Below are 22,041 nucleotides of genomic sequence, written 5' to 3'. Positions count from 1 at the left end.
TCTTATTCTTCTAAACTCGAGAGAATATAGGGCTGATTTACTCAGCATCTCGTCTCAAGGACCAATTTAAAATTTCTTTTTTATTCGTTCATGGGATGTGGGCCAGCATTTATTACCCATCCCTGGTTGCCCCCTAGTTCAGAGGGCATCTAAGAGTCAATCACATTCCTGTGGTCACATGTAGGCCAGACCAGGTAAGGACGGCAGAATTTCTTCCCTAAAGGACATAGTGAACCAGATGGGTTTTTACAACAATTGACAATGGTTTCATGGTCATCATTAGATTTTAATTCCAGATTTTTATTGAATTCAAATTCCACCATCTGCCATGGTGGGATTCGAACCCATGTCCCCAGAGCATTACCCTGGGTCTCTGTATCACTAGTCCAGCGACAATACCACTACGCTATCACCTCCCCCTGAGGTTTAGCGAACCTTTGCTCTACCGCCTCCATTATAAGTATATCCTTCCTTAAATATGGAGAACAAAACTGCACGTGGTATTCCAGGTGTGGTCCTCCCAATTCCCCATGTAGTTGCTGCAAGGCTTCTTTATTCTGGGACTACAGTCTCCTTGCAATAAAGGCCAACGTGCCATTTACCTTCTAATTGCTTGCTGCACCTCCATGCTAACATTGTATGAGGACACATACACACCCTTGTATGAGGACACGTACACACCCTTGTATGAGGACACATACACACCCTTGTATGAGGACACGTACACACCCTTGTATGAGGACACGTACACACCCTTGTATGAGGACACGTACACACCCTTGTATGAGGACACGTACACACCCTTGTATGAGGACACGTACACACCCTTGTATGAGGACACGTACACACCCTTGTATGAGGACACGTACACACCCTTGTATGAGGACACGTACGCACCCTTGTATGAGGACACCCAAGACTTTAACATCAACATTTACAAGGTTCATGATTTAAAAAAAAAAACTACTTTTCTATTCTTAGTACCAAACTCCCCCATGTTATATCCCATCTGCCATCTTGTTGCCCACTCACTTAACCTGTCTATATCTCTGCAGCCTCTGTGTCCTCCTCACGGTTTACATTTCCACCTTGCTTTGTGTTGTCAGCAAACTTGGATATGTTACTCTCTGTCTTTGGCCTAAGTCACTAATATAGATTGTGAGACCCCCAGCACCGATCCTTGTGGCACTCCGCTAGTCACAGCCTGTCAACTTGGAAAAAGCCCTGTTTATTCCTGTCCTTCCTGCCTGTTAACCAATCGTCTATCCATAATAATATATTACCCCAACTCCATGAAGCGCTATCTTGAGTCATCATCATTTGTGTGGCACCTTTATTGAATGCCTTTGGAAATCCAAGCATACTACATCTACCCTATTAGTTACTTCCTCAAAAAACACTAAATTTATTAGACGTGACCTTTGATATACAAGAGAGTCAAGGGTTATGGGAGACAGGCAGGAAAGTGGAGTTGAGGCCACAATCAGATCAGCCACAATCTTATTGAAAAGCAGAGCAGGCTCAAGGGGCTGAATGGCCTTTGCCTGCTCTTATTTCTTACATTGCTATGATTTCCCTTTTGTAAAACCATGTTAACTTTGATCCTGAAGGAACCAATTTGCCAGGAGCCTTGGTGAGATTCTGTTCGTCGTTTGTGATCCTGTAATGTTTATTTGACTGTGGGTACCATCACCGCCGGTGTATTTTTGTGCTCACCCAGCATCTGCACAACAATGAGGAAAGGAGTTCCCTGCTGTATTGTTTGTAAACCTTAACTATCCACTACACCGTGACCAGATGGTCTTGAAATCAAGCACAGCATCAAGCCACCTTGGCTGTATTTAGCTGACTCTGTACAGTGAACCTGCCCCCCTCCCCACCCAACCCTCCCGCTGCCCTGTGGGGTGCAAGCTGTTTTCTTTCAGCATACAATGTTCCTGTATATTTTTAAAACTCCATTTTTGATGCAGGCAATTAGCGCCTGGGTTTCAGTCGATCTTTCAGTATCAGCTAATGGCTGGTTATGTACAGGGAGATTACTGACTGTCACATGTTCCTCAGCCCTGTGCTCCCTGATTCCCTTGTAATCCTGTTCTCTGACTAACTTTGAAACTCCCTCCATGAAAGGAAAGCAGGATGTGTTGTGGTTTTGATTTCATGGTTCTAAAATCATATCCTGACTGAGGTACACAGTCATTACTGTTTTGCATCTTTTTATTTGTCCAGTCCTTGTATCATTTTCTACCATCTGGCCCTCAGGTGATGGGGGGTGGTGTTGGGGAATACACAGGCCAGAGGCTGACCTGATGATCCAGGGTAAACCCTGCAGCATCAGCGATTCCAATTTTCTATCATTGCCACTTAACAAAATTCCCAATGCTCAATCCTGCCCAGTACTGTGCCTTCTTGCAGAGCCTGTGCTCATGACTACTGCACACACACCTCTTCTCACCCCACCACCCCCCGCCACCCACCTCACATCAGTAACTGTTATGGTACTGTGGACACCTTTTACTGCCTTGTGCTGGTCTCTTTTCTTCACACCCTGTCTCTAGTGCAACCTGAGGTCAGGAACTGCTTTAATATATAATTACGATCTCCTTTTGCAGATTGTCTAAGTGGATTACTCTTGTGTTTGGTAGTCACTAGCTGATGGGTGATCTATGTGAGGAGCCTGGTGTACTGACCTGTTTCATTTCCCTGTGTATTTCAGCCAGCAGCAGCAAGCACCGAGATATCATCATCTGGTGACCTAAGGCTGCCGGCCATCTCTCCACAGCGTTTACTGGCAGCTACCAGGTGAGTGGAAAACCAGTATCTCTTCCCCTTACTGTACAAGCATTTCCACAGGCAGCTGCTAGCCTCATTCTACAAACTTTGCAATGCTGTGTCTATAATTAGCCATGTGATGGGGGAAGGGCATTGGATGGGTGATCTCTTCAGGCTCTGCTCATGGACCTGAGAGCAGAACAGGGACTGAGAGGGGTCTTGGAGCTGGTAACAAAGCAGAGGAACTGTGTATTGTGGTGGGGGCAGGTGTTTAGTGGATAGTGGATTGAGGGGGTGTAAGGAATGGAATAGATTTTTTTCTGGAAACTGTGGCTACAGATGAGGTGGGGCTGGCACACCTGGAGTCTGAGCTGTGCACAGGTATGAGTAAATTGTTCGTGTGGCATGAGTTGTTTCAGCTTATATGGTGCTAGCTCTGTCCTTCATCCTTCCCACAAAAGAGGGTGGGGAGCAGGGCGAGTGGAGGGTCTGATGGGTGCTGCAGAGGTGGAGAACTGGGAAGAAGTTGAGGATATAAATCTTTAAGATGATCTGCTTTAAGATGTACACCCTTGTTTTTTATAAAGTGGCTACAGGTATGATGCTCATAAATTTGTCCTTTCTGCAACCCCTCTGTCTGTTGGGTTCTGTCTCATCAATTCTTTAGGCTATTTGAAGTGGGTAACCTGACCTTATGCTGGCAGATATAATGTATTTTTAAATTTCATTCTGCTGCCCTTTAAAATTAGGATTCTTTAAAAAGTGGAGCCGAATCTTGCAGTCTGCTGGGTATGGAGGTGCTAGTTAGTCCTGCAGTGCCACCTTCAGGTTAACTGTCTAAGCAGCTCTTGCAATTTATTGAATAGGAGGAAGTTAGTTCTTGAGCATAAAATGTAGTCTTTATTTTCTGCTGCTCCTGAAAAATGATTTCCTAGTGCTGGCACTGATTTACAAGCAGAACCCTTATTGTCTCATATGAACATACAAATATACAAATTAGGAGCAGGAGTTGGCCACTCGGCCCCTCGAGCCTGCGCTGCCATTCAATAAGATCATGGCTGATCTGATTGTAACGTCGACTCCACATTCCCACCTACCCCCGGTAAGGACGACCCCTTATTTTTAAACAGTGACTCCTAGTTCTAGATTCTTGTACAAGAGGAAACATTCTTTCCACATCCACCCTGTCAAGGCCCCGTAGGATCTTATATGTTTCAATCAAGTCGCCTTTACTCTTCTAAACTCCAGCAAATACAAGCCTTGCCTGCCTCCCTCCTGTATCTCCTTCAATGTTTGTTTCACGCATATTGTATTATCCAATTCACTCATGCACCTCACCGCTGGCTGTTTGTGATCACAGTAGGTGTGAGGTGACGCTTTTCAGCTCACCTTCATTTGGTCTCTTTCATCTCCTTCCAATATCTCTGCTCCTTGTAGAATTAGAAATCTGTCCCATTGCCTTGTTCAGTGCTTCAACCAAGCTTGTAAACCCCAGGTTGTGAGCCCTGACTGAGAAATGGGTTGTCTCAGCCATGTCTAAATTCCAGGTCTCTCAGCCAGGAGCAGAGGTAAGGGAGAGAATTGCCCTTGAAATCATTTGTATTTTAACTCTCTCATTTTTGTTTGAACTATTGTAACCTGTTGTCCTTTTTGTCTCTCCAGTGATCTCACTGGAGCACGAGGTGAATTTTATGGATGTCGCCAAGTTCTGACTCCTTCATGGTGCCTCCTAAACAGGAAAGCAAGGTGACGCGGCAGCTAACCCAGCAACCTCGACACGGCCTCCAAGCTTGTATCAAGCAGGGATCCTTGATCGAAGCATCTGCTCCTTTTCATCGGTTGGATCCCCAACATGGGAGCAGTTCACCGCAGGACCTACAGGCTGCGATGGCGAGGCAGTTCAGTGATTATTTTTTACTGTACATTTGGACAGTTTTTTTCTGGTTCAGGGTGGGTGAAAAAAGACTCGTTTTCAGTTCCCATGTTGGACATTCTTGTATATTGTACTTGAAGTTATTTTGCTGGTGGGATGGGAGGGGAGAATGTCTGTTTTTGGTGTTTAACTTTTTTTCTTTTGGTGAAATGCTCACACGAGTGTTCTGTGACTACATATTCAGGTGAAGTTATGTTAACTTCCAGTGCTTCTGCATCCTCCATAGGCATCACACACCAGACTGTTCCACCTCATTTCATCAATCGAGGTTGAACTTGGTTGTTTTATTTTTAGTATAAACTTTAAAACCAGAAGAAAAACCCCTCTCAGGAAGTTGATGCCTGGTCTCGCTGACTCTGTCTGTGTGTATGCATGTGATCTAGGGTGCAGCCAATTCTCATCCTCTGAGCCAATAGTGATGTATTGTCGAGTGCGGTGTGAACCCCACAAGGACTGAAGTCTCTATACGTGACAGCATTTGTTAACTTAAGTTGATTCTCATGTCGCTTCTGGAGCCTCCCGAGTGACTGTGTTGGTACTGTCTCTTTCACCGTATGGGCTTCTTGTGCTCAACCTGGATTTTGACTGATATTTAATTTTCCTTTTATTTAACGCTAATGTTGCAATATTTGAAGTGGATGGAGGTCTGGTGCTAAAGAGAGCATCTGAAACCAGCAAATCCTGGGTGGATCATATTGACCAAGTGACCTCCTTCGGTGCTGCAACTTTGATGTTTCTTTTTGCACTTGGTTGGAGTTTGAAATCTGTCAAGTTTCCTCCTAACACAACTCTTGCCTCACCTAGAGGGCAGCGTTCAAAACGGTAGCAAGGGACATGATTGACATAGTATGATTTTATTTTGCCCTGGGCCAAGGATGCAGGCAGGGAGCTTGCTGCTTTGAGCTGCACCAGTGCCCACTCTAACCGCTAACTTGGTGAGCTTGGGTGAGGAGGAATAGTCTGTTTGCTCACTACCACCTCTCCCTGTGCAGAGCATCCAGGGAGTGGTGGGCAAGCATCTACGTCCTGTCATTCACTGCTTCAAGATACTGGACTGTAAACTGGGTCCTGTTTCACTGGCTTTGAAAATAATACCGTGAGAAGAAGGATCCCACTCACCGTTTTAACTACATAAAATAAACAGGAGACACTCCCCTTCTGATTCTGTCACTCTTATCAATAGGAACACTAGATCTTTCAAACACTGACAGTCAGTCCATCTCCTGATCCCATGTGTATAGATGTCATTGAGCTCATGCGGGGGTAGATTTGAGGTTTGGTTGGAAGGAGTAGAAAAAGGTGTGTAACTCGTGTTCCCCTAACCTCCACTGCACTTCTCAGCTTTTTTTTCTGCTCTGCTGTGATTTTCTGTGAAGAACCTGATGACACTGATTTTAACAGGGAGATGCTGATGTTCTGCCTCCACACAAGCCCTGAGCTTAGTGCTGTGCATTGACCAATGTCTAGGAGTCTATTTCAAGCAGGGTTCCATCAATATGCTTTCCATTCTTTCTTTTTGAGTAGTTGAACATGGGGCCTATGTAGAAAAGTTGGGAACTGCCTCATGACAATACAGCAGCTCGGGCCCTGTTCTTGGTGTCTGCAGGAGAAAGGGAAGGATTTGGGCACACGCTGAACTCCTCTGGGAATCCAATGCAGAAAAGCTGGCTTTCCAGTCAGTTGGTCAAGGTTGTCCATGAGGTGTGATTTTAAAAAAAAAAAAGTGGTTGCTCATTCCTGGAGGTTCTGGGTTAAATTTAGCAACATAATCTCCTGTCGAGCACCGTTTATAATGAGAGCTTCTTTGAACCTTATTTGACAGGCTTGGATCTTACTGACTACCAAACTGTTGTCATCTCGGTATATTGTTCACACAAATATTGAGATACTGCAGCCATCTTCCACACCTCCCATCAGCTGCTGTTTCTGACATTGTGACTGTAACCTAACGTCATTGTCCTCACCAATCTTTGTACTTGAGAATTGTCAGTGTATAATGCAAGTTACAGGGAGAATGAGGACTGGATGGAATTGCAGATCCCTGTTGAATGTGCTCTTTCCACACACACACACCCCCCACCCACCCAAATTCAGCTATTTCCTTTGCGGCCTTGTGTCTCCCTCAGAAACATTGGTTCTTCATTCAGAGTGCAAATATTCCAGGCTTGCGCACAACCCCTGGTGACCCCATGCGTGCTGAGGACTAATACGAGTGTCAGTGGTTTTTTACACAATGTGAGTTCAGCCTTGATCTTTGTAATATGGTGCTACATGAATCTTTAATATGGATCATCATTTCTTATCAGAGGGATTTTGAGAAACTGTGATTTGATTCAGGAAACTTCTTCTATTCTCTTCCTGTTCTAGAGTCGCACGAATTTTGATAAAATTGCAAAAAGGGAAAAAAGATATACATAGTTCCTAAAAATTCTTTTCCTGCTCCCTGACACATTGAGCAGGGCAGCAATGTTGTAGCTAACGGTGGGATTTATATATTGTTTTCGCTATGTATTTTGATAATCCGATTCGATAAATTGTACAAATGTAATCTTTCCTTTTTACTTAGTACAGTGGCTATTGGCAAGAAGCTGCCAACCTCTCAGCATCTGTACGTCAAACAGAGAACTTTTGTTTTTTTTTCAAAGAAATACTTTTCACTAAACATTAGATGCATTAGTCACAGCTTTGTGTAAAAAGAAATGAAAATCGTTCACTAAATGGTCATTTTTTTACACTTAATAAAACCTTTTAAATGGATTGAAACCTGTTCTTTAGTTTGCCTATGGCTACAATTTTTGGATATGTTTGTCAGACAGGCCGTTTGGACCTGTAAGCCTGCTTTGGTTGAGCTTGAGAGATGTGTGAAAAGTGATGGAAATTGCAACAAATTCGCATCATCAATTATTTGTATTACAGATGGGCAAAATTACTACGTCTCTTGCTGATCCTGAAAGTTGTCTTAGTTACAGAATCATAGAATGGTTACAGCATCTCCAACAGCGTGTTTTTTCCTTCCCAAAAACCTCATTCTCAGCAGCTTTTTATGCTGTTGATGTTGCTTAAAGATAGAAGTATTTTATCCCCTATACCTTTTTTCCTTAGTTATTGGAATTTGTTAGTTAGTGTGAGACATCCCATTGCATACAGTATCTTGTTATGTTTGTAGATGGTGCTGTAATTAGGGTTTTCACTGTTTAACTAATGTATCTCTCCCCAGTTTCTCCCTTGAGCTTATTGTCCCCACAAGACCTCCACTTTTTGCTGCCTCGATTCCATTCCCACTAAAATACTGACCACTGAACTTTTCCTGGCTCCATACCAGCTGACAGTGTAAACCATTTCACCTCCACCACCACTGGTCTCCTTTGTTTCATAACACAGCATCCTCCCTGCCTAAAAGAAATTAATCTCTTTTCGCAAACTTCATACAATGATAGGAGCAGGCCATTCAGCCCCTTGAGCTTGCTCCATCATTCAACTAGACCATGGCTGATTTGTCTACCTCTTCACCATTTTCCTGTACTATTCCTATATTCCTTGATGTCATTAGTATCTAGAAATCTATTGATCTCTGTCTTGAACATACTCGATGACTGAGTTTCCACAGCCCTCTGGGGTAAATAATTCCAAAGACTCACCATCCTGAAGAGATTCCTCATTTCTGTCTTAAATGCCTTGCTCCTTATGCTGAGACTGTGACCCTGGTTCTCGACCCCCAAGTCAGGGGAAACATTCATCTACCCTGTCTAACCTCTTAAGCATTTTGTAAGTTTCAATGAGATCACCTCTCTTTTAAACGCTAGATGAAACAGGCCCAGTCTCCTCAATCGTGTATAGCAAATAAAGCTGATGAGCTGAGGGCGCAAATAGACACATGGCAGCACGATAATATTGCTGCAACAGAAGCTTAGCTTAAAAAGGGGAAAAAATGGCAGCTCAACATCCCTGGATATATAGTTTAAGCAGGATAGAGAGGGGGATAGAGGGGGATAAAAAAAGTTGGGGGTGTAGCATTATTGGTTGAAGAAACAATTACAGTAAGAATGATATACTAAATGAAGCATCAAATGGGGCTGGATGGGTTGAGCTCTCTGATAAAGGGGCAGCCACATTGCTAGTATACTATAGACCCCCAAATAGTAGAAGGAAGTTAGAAGAGCAAATATGTAGGCAAGTTTGAGTGCAAAAACAATAGGGCAGTAATAGTTGAAGACTTCAATTACCCTAATATTCGTTGGGATATGACCAGTGTGAAGGGCACAAAATTCTTGAACTGCATTCAAAAGAGATTTTTCAGCCAGCAGGTAACAAGCCCAATGAGAGGGAGTGCAATTCTATATTTAGTCTTAGGAAATGAAGCTGGGCAAGTGGATGAAGTAGCAGTGGGGGACCATTTTGGAGATAGTGACCATAATATAGTTAGATTTAGCATCATAGTGGAAAAGGACAAAGGACAGGAGTAAAAGTTCTAAATTGGGGGAACACAGGGGTGAACTAGCAAAAATGGACTGGACACAGCTCCCAGAAGGGAAAAAGGTGCCAAATCAGTTATTCAAAAGTGAAATCCTACAGGCAGTGTAGACATGTCCCCACAAAGAAAAAGGCTGGCACTGCCAAATCTAGAGCCCCTTGGTTATCCCAAAGCATACAGGGTAAGAAAGCAGAAAAAGAAAGCTTATGACGGTCACTAAAAGCTTAATACTATAGAAAGCCTAGAGGGGTATAGAAAGTACATAAGAGCAAAAGTAGGCCATTTGGCCCATCAAGTCTGCTCTGCCATTCAATGAGATCATGGCTAATCTGATAATCCTCAACTCCACTTTCCTGCCTTTTCCCCATAACCCTTGATTCCCTTCCTGATTAAAAATTTGTCTCTCTCAGCCTTGAATATACTTAATGACCCAGCCTCTACAGTCCCTGCGGTAAAGAATTCCAGATTCACTACCCTCAGAGAAGAAATTCCTCCTCATCTGTCTTAAATGGGTGACCCCTTACTCTGAGATTCTACCCTCTGGTCCTAGGCTCTCCCACAAGGGGAAACAACCTCTCAGCATCTACCCTGTCAAAACCCCTAAGAATCAATGAGTACAGGTTCAATCTACTCAACCTCTCCTCATAAGAAAATCCTTCCATACCTGGGATCAACCTAGTGAACCTTCTCTGGACTGTCTCCAATGCCGGTATATCTTTCCTTGGATAAGGGCACCAAAACTGTTCCGTATTCTAGGTGTGGTCTAACTAGTACTTTGCATAGTTTTAGAAAGACTTCCCTATTTTTATGCTCCATTCCCTTTGAAATAAAGGCCAACATTCCATTTGCCTTCCCTACTACCTGCTGAACTTGTATGTTAAGATTTTTGGGATTCATGCATGAGGACCCCCAAATCTCTCTGTGCTGCAGCTTTCTGTATTTAAATATTCAGCTCCTCTATTCTTCCTGCCAAAGTGGATCTCACATTTTCCCACATCATATTCCATCTGGCCAAGTTTTTGCCTCCTCACTTAACCTGTCTATATATTCCTCTAGACTGTCATCCTCACCACTTGCCTTCCCACCTATTTTTGTGTCATCTGCAAACTTGGCGATAGTCCATTCACTTCCCTCATCCACAGAAGCTGGGGAAATTTAATAAATCTTGAATAAAAAATTAGTATCAGTAATAGTGACTATGAAACTACTGGATAGTTGTAAAAATCCACCTTGTTCACAAATGCCCTTCAAACTGGCCTACATGTGAGTCCAGACCCAAAACAATGTGGTTGACTTAACTGCCCTCAAATGGCCTGGTAAGATGCTTAGTTATATTATCAATGCAGATTGTTATAGTTCAAATGACTCAGCAACTTTATAGGGCAATTAGGAATGGGCCAGTTATGTAAGCAAATAAAAACATAAATGATGTAGAAATGGTGTAGACTGAGCAGAAAATCTTTGAAATAATCCAGCTGGAGGTAGAGGTGAGGCTAGGGGAATATCTAGAGCTGATTGTGACTGAACTGTGAATAGTGGTGTGGGTGGGCAGTCCAGGAGCTACAATGTAAAGGACAGCTTTTACCCTCAGGAGCAAAATAAAATGGTAGGTAAGGTTTTTAAAAATTTGTTGACAGGATGCAAGTGTCAATGGCAAGCTCAGCATTTGTTGCCCATCCAAATACAAAGTATCTTGCTAGGCAATTTTAAGAGTCAACCATAATTGCTGTGGACCTGGAGTCACATAGGCCAGACCAGACAAGGGGGGCACATTTGAACCAGATGGGTTTTTAACAGTTTGGTAGTTTCATGGCCACCAGTACTCAGACTAGTTTTTTAGTCCAAGTTTATTTTTAATTGCATTTAAATACCCAAGCTGCCATGGTGGGATTTGAACTCCTCTCTGAATCATTCATCTAGATCTCAGACCAAAACACTAATATAACCACCATGTGACCATACCCTTAAATCTGGGACATGAGCAAGGGAAGATTAGGGAAAGCATAGTTAACATTAAAGAGCTTCAGAGGGGAAGGATGGTAGATGAGGAGGAGGCTGGAGCATGAAAGGGAAGCAGCAGAGAGTATGACAAGACCAGGCAGGAAAAAGTGCTCAATGAATAACTATGAAGGAGAGATGGTTAAAATTAGAGCCTGAAGTGATAACTAGAACATAAGGATGATATGAGCAGAGGGGATAGGTTGCCAACTGTTTGTTGCAGTTTATAGCACCCAGAACTTCTAAGTTTCTGATGAGGGTCAGGAACAGATCATTCTTGCAAGTAGTGGCTTCTTTTTGTTGCAATCATGGAGATTCTTTTTTTGTTATCAGTCTCTACAGGGACAAGTGTTTTAGTAAACATGGTCACACCCCAGGAATCAGCCAGACTTTGGGAAAGGGCTGGATCCATCTCAGCAGCGTCAAATCAAGTAATAATGGCAGTAGTAGCAGTTAAGAAACAAGAGGCAGTCTTTAAGTGGGTAAGATACAGATCACCCCAAGCCCTGTTCACCCACAACTTGTGTTCTGTACCCCACAAGATTAAGATGCATACAGGACTCCTCCAGCCCTACCACCCTCATTTCTGCATGTGTCTAATTCTGGCTTCTTGGCAACAGACATGTTACCCCAGTGCACGACTTACTTCACCCCACTACTTGCAGCAATACCTTCGGATGCCCAGGCTCCAAGCTGGAATAACCCTCCCCCCCCCTCAAAAACCTCTCCATTAAGACTTTGCTTCAAACCTACCTGTGATTAAGCTCAGTATTTATGCTGGATGCTGCTGCAGATATTTCACTTTATTAAAGGCAGTAAATACAAGTAGCTGAAAATACTGGATGGAAAGCACCTCAGACATCTCTACAGTGTTGGCTAGGATACAAGGAATTCTCTGCCACAAATACTGCCATGGGATCTTCATTCACCTGAAGTACCACAGTAAGTTCCGTTTGTAAGGGAGCAGCTTGGAGTAGTGAGTAGATTTAAACTCCAGCCAAAAAATGCCTACAGAAAACAGGTATTTTTCAGTTCATTTATTACATGATTATTTGCTTCAACATTCAGGACTAAGGCATGTGTGAAGTCAGTAAAAAATAAAACTTCTGATGACAATTTAGAATGATTCAGATGGACTAGAGCCATGCAACTGTGGAATAAGTTACTCATAGATCCAGTCCTGGGCACAGTTCTGATATTCCACCACCTCCTCAGGTTTGAACCAAAGCTTAACCTCCTTCTGTGCACTTGCAACGGAGTCACTGCCATGGATGATGTTCCTGCAAGAACAGTTGAGTTATTACAGAGCGCACCACCTTTACACAAGAGCAAGGTTTTAACAGTTTTTAAGAGCCAGGAAAGTTGCACTAGGTTACTATCAAGCCCAGGAGAAGGGAGCACCAATCTCAAGATTTCAGCAAGAATACTTAAACAAGTTTGGACTGACAATTCTCCTGGGCCCACTTTTCACACAAACAACCTCGTGTTTTACAGCACTGACAAGTGTGGAGAAAGACTACCTCTACAGTCTTTCAAACTCTGCTCCTTGCTGCACCAACATGCCATTTCCTATTTTCCACACAAGCTATTGTGTGGGGCACTGTAGAGGGAGTTTTACTCAAATACAGCCAGTGTACAGCAAGATTCTAGCAAGAAGTGGGATCAGTTAAATGGCTAGTGGGAGGAATGTTGGTCTGGAGGCAAGTTCCTGCTCAAGTCATGCTTTGGGATCTTCAACACCCACCAGAACCACAGCAACATTTTCCCTTCAACAGCTCCAAATGAAATTTGTACATAACGCTTCCTGGCTTCCCCTTCCTCCTATCATACTCACCTGCCAACCTGAATACAGAAATCACCACGAATTGTGCCAGGTTTGGAGTCAGCTGGATTGGTCTCACCAAGCATCACTCTACCAGTCTTCACCGCATTTAGACCCTCCCACACCTGTAACAGAAGGTCAGACATGGGGTTACACAATCCAGACCACCACCTCTCATCGCCCCCACCCCACCCCAAAAGCACGATTCTGAGGGTTGCTATAGTGGACTTCCACCAGGACATACCAAAACAGTGCAGTGTATCACCCACCTTCCACCAGCTCTATCGCTGAGTTCACTCAAAGATCAAATTCAAAGATTGACAGAAGTTGTTTTCCCCTAGCTGGGGAATCCAGAACAGACGCACAGTCTCAGGATCACAATCATTTAGGACTGAGGAGAAATTTCTTCAAAGGGAATGAATCTTTGAAATTCTCTACCCAAGGATCACACACTCCACTGTTGAATATACATGGAAATATTACCATGCCTTCACTGTCACTGGGTCAAAATCCTGGAACTCCCTCCCTAACAGCACTGTGGGTGTATCTGCACCACACGGACTGCAGCAGTTCAAGGAGGCAGCTCACCAGTACCTTCTCAAGGGCAATAAATGCTGGCCCAGCCAACAACACCACATCCTATGAATAAAAAAAACACCCCCCTACAACAATGCTTGCCCCCCTGCCATGTCCCCAACCTCAACCCCACCTCCCCCCAGCCATCAATCTCCTGAAGCACACGACAAACTTTTCACCTCCCTCACTGATGTGTCCACCAACCCCTTCAACACTTGAAACATTCTTTTCCCTCAGGCCCATCTTCCATAACCCAGCCATAAAAATCCAGTCTCAAGTTCCCAACTGGCAGAACGCTTCAGTAAGATCAAAAAATCACCACATTTAGCCAAGTTCCCTGATGAAAAAGCTGCTAATTCCACCTCTCCAGACTGTCTACAAAGCTCACTATCCTGTCCAATCAGCTTCAAACCCCACATTCAGCTCATCATTTGCTTGATTTACTGCTCCCCCTACAAGGAAATCCACATCACCAGTTACCACTGCCCAACTTCTGCTCCCAGCCCAGTGTTTAACTTACCCCAAAGTGCCGGTGTTCTACAAAAGGCACAGAACAGTACCCAAGCTTTCCTGGGTACAAGTCAACAAGTAAAATAAACTTTGCACCAGATACTCAGACCAATGGTTCAGGGGAAGCAGTGAATCGAAGAAGGAAACCTGCTCTGCTCACTCACCATGGCAACAACTGGACCCGAACTCATGTACTTAATCAGGTTGGGATAGAAAGGTTTGTCCGAAAGGTCACAGTAATGCTTTTCAAGCAGAGCCACAGGAGCCTGTAGGGAGACAGGGAAAATTCAAGTCATGTTGTGAAATAAAAATTATATATAAAACAGCAGAGATAGAGCTTTACTCTGTATCTAACATTGTGCTGTACCCGTCCTGGGAGTGTTTGATGGGGACAGTGTAGAGGGAGCTTTACTCTGTATCTAACCCCGTGCTGTACCTGTCCTGGGAGTGTTTGATGGGGACAGTGTAGAGGGAGCTTTACTCTGTATCTAACCCCGTGCTGTACCTGTCCTGGGAGTGTTTGATGGGGACAGTGTAGAGCGAGCTTTACTCTGTATCTAACCCCGTGCTGTGCCTGTCCTGGGAGCGTTTGATGGGGCAGTGTAGGGGATAATTAACCTAGACTGAAGCGATGTCAGGTTAAGTTCAATTCTATAGCATGATTGGAAAATCATGTACCTGTCTAACTGTTGCACTAACAAATCCATCAATAGATTCCAAAGAATCCACATAGCTCAGTCCCTCACTGATGTCTTAATCACCTACAAAGTCCCTCAGGTAATTTTATTGCCAGTACAGTGTGACTGTCAGAGGCAGAGATCATATTGTAGTTGTTACCCAATCACTAGCATGAAGGTCATAGGAATTTCATTTGCTCAAACCAAACACATTAAAAACGAGAACCACTTGAATGTTATCCAGTTTGACTCACATTAATACTTCAATTTGCAGCCTGACCCTCATACCTGAAGGAATTTCATGGCAACCAGTTTAAACCCTTTCTGTTCAAAGCGTTTGATGACTTCGCCCACGATGCCTCGCTGGACTCCATCTGGCTTCACAGCAATGAAGGTTTGTTCTTTGTTCCCAGGCATGTTTCTAGAAAGTTCCACACAGTATTAATAGGAGTATATTTTAACTGGGTTTACCATATCAACATCGATATAAACAAACAGCAGAGACAAAATTCATCAGCTATTATTCCCAAAGTTGCTGAGAATGTAGGCCAATGGACAGGATTAAACATTCACAGCCAACCTATTTCACTAAGCTCTGAAAACTGCATCACCCCTGTTATTTAATAAACATCCTACAGAAACCATCAGCAGATGACGACCATCTGGAATATGGGGGTTAGCAGGAAGGTATGGGCATCGTTTGCCAATACAGGGTCAGGAAGGATTAGATCCACGATTGCACCAGAATACAAAGGGGCAGCACTTTGCATCGGTCATTCAGGAGGGGAGTTGGCCCACACACAGGTCCAGTCTCCTGGTGAACACCCATCAGCTCCTCATATACAGAGGAATGAGTCATTTGTCCAAACTGCGGCTGGTGGGATCTTGCTGTGCAAAAGGACCTATTTGGGCCACCACCAGACCCTTGTCCTGAAAGGTGAGGCCAGTGATGGGCTCTCGGCCCGGGTGGGGGGGGGGTCAGTGCTCAGCCCAGTGAAACCTCGGCCACCTCAGACCAGGGCAGAGCACCAGCCCAGCCCTGAGGGCAGGGAGCCAGCTCCCCCCCACCCACAGCCCCAGGGCGGGGGGGAACCAGCCTCCCTCCCGCAGGCCCCGGGCGGCTGTGGCTGTGCCCAGGGGGGGGTGGAGCCGGCTTCCGGTTTTCACCGAAATCAAATATCTGCCGGGGCTGAAATGCTGAGATTTGTTTCTCCGGGGCTGAGAGAGACCGCAGCTGCTTTGTTGGCCCCGGCTCCAGCCGCCCTACTCACCCCACCCGAGCCCCGGACCCACCTCCTCAGGTTCGGTCTCCAGCCGCTAAGAGAGCGCCGGCCCCGCAGCCCCTCCTTATATAGCGGAAACTGGCCCGTCCCATTGCCGGGGCGGGGGGGGAATTGGAGATGCAAACAGAACCAACCCGGAGACACAACCACAATATATCTCTGCTCCTCATCAACAATATTTACAAATGATCAATTTTTATTACCTGATCTAACCTCTCAAACTGTGTCTGCAACTGAGGTTATTGTTGGAAACCCGCACTACCTCCCCTCCCTCCGCCGTGTTGTAGTCGCTTCCGCCCCCTGGCCCCGCCCATGCCCTCTGACCCGGAAGTTCCCGCCATTTCCATGCAGTTGCTATGGGCCCGCCCTTGGCCTGAGTCACGGAGTTTCCGGAGATTCGGCTCCGGCCTTGAGGAGAGTTCGCCTGTCAGCTGCCGCAGCATGGCCGCCAGGCCGAGGAAGCGGAGAGTGCAGAGCGGGGAGGAGGAGGAGGAGGTGGTGGAGCGGCGGCTGGAGGAGCTGCTGTTCGGAGGCGAAGAGGCGCTGCTGGAGCGGCTGCAGGTCCGGGGAGAGCGGTCCGGGGTCGGGGGAGGGGAGGGAGAAGGGGGATCGGGGTGGGGGGGCGGGGAGAGAAAAGGGGGGTCGGGGGGGGTGGGGGGGAGAGAAAAGGGGGGTCGGGGGGGTGGGGGGGAGAGAAAAGGGGGGTCGGGGGGGGAGGGGAGAGAAAAGGGGGGTCGGGTCGGGGGGGGAGGGGAGAGAAAAGGGGGGTCGGGTCGGGGGGGGTAGGGGAGAGAAAAGGGGGGTCGGGTCGGGGGGGGGAGGGGAGAGAAAAGGGGGGTCGGGTCGGGGGGGGGAGGGGAGAGAAAAGGGGGGTCGGGTCGGGGGGGGAGGGGAGAGAAAAGGGGGGTCGGGGGGGGAGGGGAGAGAAAAGGGGGGTCGGGGGGGGAGGGGAGAGAAAAGGGGGGTCGGGGGGGGAGGGGAGAGAAAAGGGGGGTCGGGGGGGGAGGGGAGAGAAAAGGGGGGTCGGGGGGGGAGGGGAGAGAAAAGGGGGGTCGGGGGGGGAGGGGAGAGAAAAGGGGGGCCGGGGGGGGAGGGGAGAGAAAAGGGGGGTCGGGGGGGGAGGGGAGAGAAAAGGGGGGTCGGGGGGGGAGGGGAGAGAAAAGGGGGGTCGGGGGGGGAGGGGAGAGAAAAGGGGGGTCGGGGGGGGAGGGGAGAGAAAAGGGGGGTCGGGGGAGGAGGGGAGAGAAAAGGGGGGTCGGGGGGGGAGGGGAGAGAAAAGGGTGGGGGGGAGGGGAGAAAAGGGTGGGGGGAGGGGAGAGAAAAGGGGGGTCGGGGGGGGAGAAGGGGGGTCAGGGGGGGAGAAGGGGGGTCGGGGGGAGGAGAGAGAGAAGGGGGGTTGGGGGGGAGGAGAGAGAGAAGGGGGGTCGGGGGGGAGGAGGGGGGTCGGGGAGGAGGAGGGGGGTTGGGGTGGAGGAGAGAGAGAAGGGGGGTCGGGGGGGGAGGAGAGAGAGAAGGGGGGGTGGAGAAGGGGGGTCGGGGGGGAGGAGGGGGGTCGGGGGGGGGAGGGGGGTCGGGAGGGGGAGGAGAGAGAGAAGGGTCGTGGGGGGAGGAGAGAGAGGAGAGAGAGAAGGGGGGTCGGTAGGGGGACAACAGGTTCGAGTGTTTGGACTCTGACCTTCACTTTTCACCCACATCAATCAATGTTTTATAAAGATTTGGATTTAACCTAGATTTCCTTCATTATCGCTGCTTTGCCACATCCTTCAGTAAAACCCAACACAGATTCTTCAATCCCTGTGATATCCTTGGATTACCTACAATCCATCCCTGCTCCCTTCAGAGACACCAACTCTCAATGAACAAATCCTCAATGATAGCCTGATGAAATACTTCACTGTTTTTGATATATTTTGAACATTTTCCCTCGTGCTTTCCATATTCCGCTCTTAACCGTTTTTCTTTGCTTTTCATCATCTCCTTTCCAAAAGGCGTTTGTCAAGAAGCCAAATCAAACGTTACTTCACAACATAAAGAGCTCAATGTGTAGGGGGTAACATCATCATCTTTGGCTGCCCCTCAGGACCGAGGATGAATTTCTCCCACTCCTGGGTTGAGGGTCCTGAGGTGACTTAAAAAGTCCCACGCTACTACAGGTGGGGCAGGTAGTGTTTGATGAGGTGGGTGGGTGGGATTTTGGTACGTTCTTTCCGCTGCTTGTGCTTGGCCTCCACCTGGGCCTGTTGGAGATGTTCAAAATGCTTGGCACCTTCAAAATTGTTGGCACCTTCGCGCCTGCTTCTCCTTCAGTTTGGATGGTCTCGAGCAAGTGATTCCCACAAATCGGTGGGGATGTTGCATCTTTGCAGGGAGGCTTTGAAGAAGTCCCTGAGACGTTTCCTCGGCCTTCTTGGTAACCGTTTGCAGTGACGAAGCTCAGAGTTGAGAGCTTGTTTCAGGAGTCTTGCGTCAGGCATGTGGACGATTTGGCCCACACATATTAGCATGGATAAAGGATTGGTTGGCTAACAGAATGCAGAGAATCAGGATAAATGGGTCATATTTGGGTTGTCAGGCTGTAACTAGTAGAGTGCCACACGGATCAGTGCTGGGGTCTCAACTATTTACAATTTATATATATATATATATATATAACTTGAATAAAGGGACTGAATGTATGGTTGCTAAATTTGCTGATGATACAAAGATAGGTAGGGAAGTAAGTTGTCAAGAGGACATAGAGTCTACAAAGGTATTTGGTTAACCAAGTGGGCAAAAAAATTGGCAGATGGGGTATTACGTGGGAAAATGTGAACTTGTCCACTTTGGCAGGAAGAATGGAAAAGCAGTGTTTAAATGGAGAGAGATAGCAGAACTTTGCACTACAGAGGGATCTGGGTGTCCTGGTACATGAATCACAAAAAGTTAGTGCACAGGTACAGCCTGTGATTAGGGAGGCAAATGGAATATTGGTGTTTATTGCAAGGGGAATGGAATATAAAAGTAGGGAAGTTTTACTGAAGCTGTACAAGACATTGGTGAAACCACATCTGGAATACGGTGTACAGTTTTAGTCTCCTAACTTAAAGGATATAATTACGTTAGAGGCAGTTCAGAGAAGGGTCACGCAACTGATTCCTTGAATGAAGGAGCTGTCTTATGAGGAAAGGTTGAGCAGGTTGTGTTTAGAAGAGTGAGAGGTGATCTTATTGAAACATATAAAGATCCTGAGGGGTCTTGACAGGGTGGATGCTGAAAGGATGTTCCCCTTTGTGGGGGAATCTAGAACTAGGGGACACAGTTTAAAAATTAGGGGTGTTCCATTTAAGACTGAGATTAGGAGAAGGTTTTTTTTTCTGAGGGTCGTTAGTATGTGGAATTCTCTTCCCAGAGAGCAGTGGAGGCTGGGTCATTGAATTTATTCAAGGCTGAGTTAGACAGATTTTTGATAGACAAAGGAACCAAGGGTTATGGGTGGCAGACAGGAAAGGAGTTGAGACCACAACCTGATCAGCTATATTCTCTATAATGGTGGAGTAGGCTCGAGGGGCTGAATGGCTTACTCCTTTTAATTCTTGTGTTCTTAGCTTTTAAATTATTCTTGTAGTCCTCATCAGCACCCTGCCTTCTCGCTTGCTCTCTCTGGGGGATTGTTCCTCTCTCTGGCTTTCGCTCTATTTATCTATCTCTCTGGGGGTCTCGGTCTATCTTTCTGTGTGGGGTACTCTCTTGGATTTCCCCTCTTTTTGAGAGAAAATATCAGCTTGTGACGGCCTATTGGGGGGCCCTCTTTCTTTCCCCCTTTGTTTTCTAAGGGTGGAGCCTCCTCTCCGAGAGGCAAGCTCTGTCGATCATTACAATTCTCTCTCCTGTATTTCAGGCACTTTTTCTGTCTCTCTGGATGTATATTATCTATCTCTACCTTAGTTGCATGGCCAAGAGGGAGGGAAAAGGCTTGTGCCTGGAGTTTTCCTGTGTGCCAATGTCACTATTCATGTTAATCTATTTTTAACAAAAACTTGCATTTATATCATAACTTTAATTCAGTAAACTGTCCCAGGACACTTCACAGGAGCATTATCAAACAAATTTTAGCACCAAGGTACATAGGGAGATCATGTGCTTGATCAAAGAGGTAGGCTTTAAGCAGTGCCTTAAGGAAAAAGCATTTAAGGGAGGGAATTCCAGTTTAGGACCCAGACAGTTGAAGGCACAACCGCTAATGATGGAGTGATTGAAATCAGGAATGCTCGAGAGACCAGAATTAGAGGAATGCAGGAGATGGAGGAGAATGCAGAAATAGGGAGGGTGCTAGACCATAGAGGGCTTTGAAAATTGAGGTATTGCTGGGAGCCAGTGTAGATCAGTGAGTACCAGGATGATGAGTGAACAAAACTTGGTGAGAGTCAGGATATGGACAGCAGAGTTAATGAATTCCAATAAACATCATTGTCAAACCGTTAGACATCACATGCCATGGCTGACATTATTGGCACTTACTGATCTGTGATGGGTCTTTGTAACTTTTTCCACTGTGTCCCTACAGCCTGGACAGAAGGGAGTGGGCAGAACCTTGCTGGATGATGACTCCAGTGACTCTGAAGTGGAAAATGAAGCCAAGTCCAGTTTTCCTCCACCCAAGAAAGCAGCGTGGGTGGATGAAGAGGATGAAGTCGAAGAACCGTAAGTGAGATTTGCTCCATTGTGTGTAAGAGGCGCCTGACTGGGCTCAGATATCTCTATGTTTGGGTTACAACAATTTTTCTTCCCCCATATCCCACTTTATTGCGTAATCATTCAAAATATTAACCTCGGTTTCAGCCTGCTTGCCTCGATTATTGTCCTCACCTCTGCTCTGACAGCCTTTATACTGTTGAAATTCTGATTGCAGAACCTTTAGATCTTGTGGTTGTGTTTTTCCCCAGGTCTTTTTGTCCCCCTCTGATCATCCCTTTACCATGTTACTACACCACATGTGTTTAGCTGAATGAGCCCTTCCATCTTTCTCCCTTCCTTCCCCACCCTTCGCTGCTTATTCATTCCTTCATGAATTTAGGACCAGTTGTAATTAGTCTGCACTGACTGATTCTTGGTAAGTATTTACCTAACAGTGTAGTTAATCACTGTTAAAATGTGGGAAACACAGTAGTGAACTTGCAGACAGTAAGGTTCCATAAGCAGCAATGACCTGATAATCTGTAATCTGTTTTACTGATATTAGTTGAGTGATAAATATTGACCAGGACATTGGAGAGAATTCTCCTGCTGTTCTTTAAAATAGCACTATAGGATCTTCTATGTCCACCTGAGAGGGCAGATGGGGTCCCAGTTTAACATATGAGCCGAAAGATGGCGTCTCCAACATTGCAGCACTCCCTTAATGCACTTCAGTGTCAGCCTGGTTAATGGGCTCCAATCTCTGGAGTAGGGTCTGAGCCCACAACCTTCTACCTCAAAGGTGAGATGTCTCCTTTCCCTCTTGCCTGTGTACCTCACACTTTTGGTGAGCTTCTGCCCTGAGCCCAGCTGAAGGTATTGCCTATGTGAATTCCAGAGGAGATCCTCACTTGTTCGTGAAGCGTTTGACATCTTGTTTATGGGCAGATTACAAACCTGAATGTTATTGTGAGGAACACTGAGCCCCTGAGAAAGAGAACACTTTTAAACAGAAATTAAAGACCTTACGGGTTTGAAGGAAATCAAAGTGCTTTTTACCTTTGAATCCTATTTAATTCAAGAGGTGTTGTGCATTTCTGAATCTAACTGCAAGTTGCACACGCCAAGGGCTGTGAGGAAAGGTTCAAATGTACAAGTTTCAGGGCCTGGAGATAAGGTTCACGGAGGGATTCTTTATGAAATATTACATGAATCCTGAATAGTTATTTTTGAGTCGGGCAGCAGAGCAGGATCAGAGCAAACGCAAAGGAAATTCAGAGCAAAATCCTGGAGATATTACCTTGTGTGAATGGCAGTGAGTATTGGGAGTAATGAACCAGACTACAGTA

General features: G+C 45.9%; 3 protein-coding genes across 4 annotated transcripts in view; 2 read left to right on the top strand and 1 right to left on the bottom strand.

The window, feature by feature from the left end:
• The window catches only part of mbtd1 (mbt domain containing 1), a 48,667-nt gene extending 41,208 nt beyond the window's left edge, over positions 1–7,459 (top strand). The window contains exons 16-17 of the mRNA XM_078529097.1: positions 2,714–2,799; positions 4,432–7,459. Of these exons, the coding sequence (XP_078385223.1) occupies positions 2,714–2,751 (38 nt within the window). The 3' untranslated portion in view covers positions 2,752–2,799; positions 4,432–7,459. The remainder of the gene's footprint in view (positions 1–2,713; positions 2,800–4,431) is intronic.
• A 4,734-nt stretch (positions 7,460–12,193) lies between these two features.
• On the bottom strand, positions 12,194–15,661 carry LOC144667623 (nucleoside diphosphate kinase). The gene is made up of 4 exons (XM_078529096.1): positions 15,045–15,661; positions 14,244–14,345; positions 13,006–13,118; positions 12,194–12,451 (listed from the first exon to the last, which is right to left on the bottom strand). Exons 1-4 carry the CDS (start codon positions 15,171–15,173, stop codon positions 12,334–12,336), a joined length of 462 nt encoding a protein of 153 aa, XP_078385222.1. The 5' UTR covers positions 15,174–15,661; the 3' UTR covers positions 12,194–12,333.
• Positions 15,662–16,398: 737 nt separating this feature from the next.
• The window catches only part of utp18 (UTP18 small subunit processome component), a 30,884-nt gene continuing 25,241 nt past the window's right edge, over positions 16,399–22,041 (top strand). The window contains exons 1-2 of one of the 2 annotated variants that reach the window (XM_078529095.1): positions 16,399–16,600; positions 20,583–20,719. In XM_078529095.1, coding sequence (XP_078385221.1) covers positions 16,481–16,600; positions 20,583–20,719 — 257 coding nt within the window. In that variant the 5' untranslated portion in view covers positions 16,399–16,480. The remainder of the gene's footprint in view (positions 16,601–20,582; positions 20,720–22,041) is intronic. The other variant, XM_078529094.1, reaches the window with a different exon arrangement.

The sequence above is a fragment of the Cetorhinus maximus genome, chromosome 24, assembly GCF_964194155.1.
Source record: "Cetorhinus maximus chromosome 24, sCetMax3.hap1.1, whole genome shotgun sequence".
In the NCBI taxonomy this organism is placed as follows: domain Eukaryota; kingdom Metazoa; phylum Chordata; class Chondrichthyes; order Lamniformes; family Cetorhinidae; genus Cetorhinus; species Cetorhinus maximus.
The sequence above is the reverse complement of the archived record's forward strand: the minus strand, read 5'-3'. Positions and strand labels throughout refer to the sequence as shown.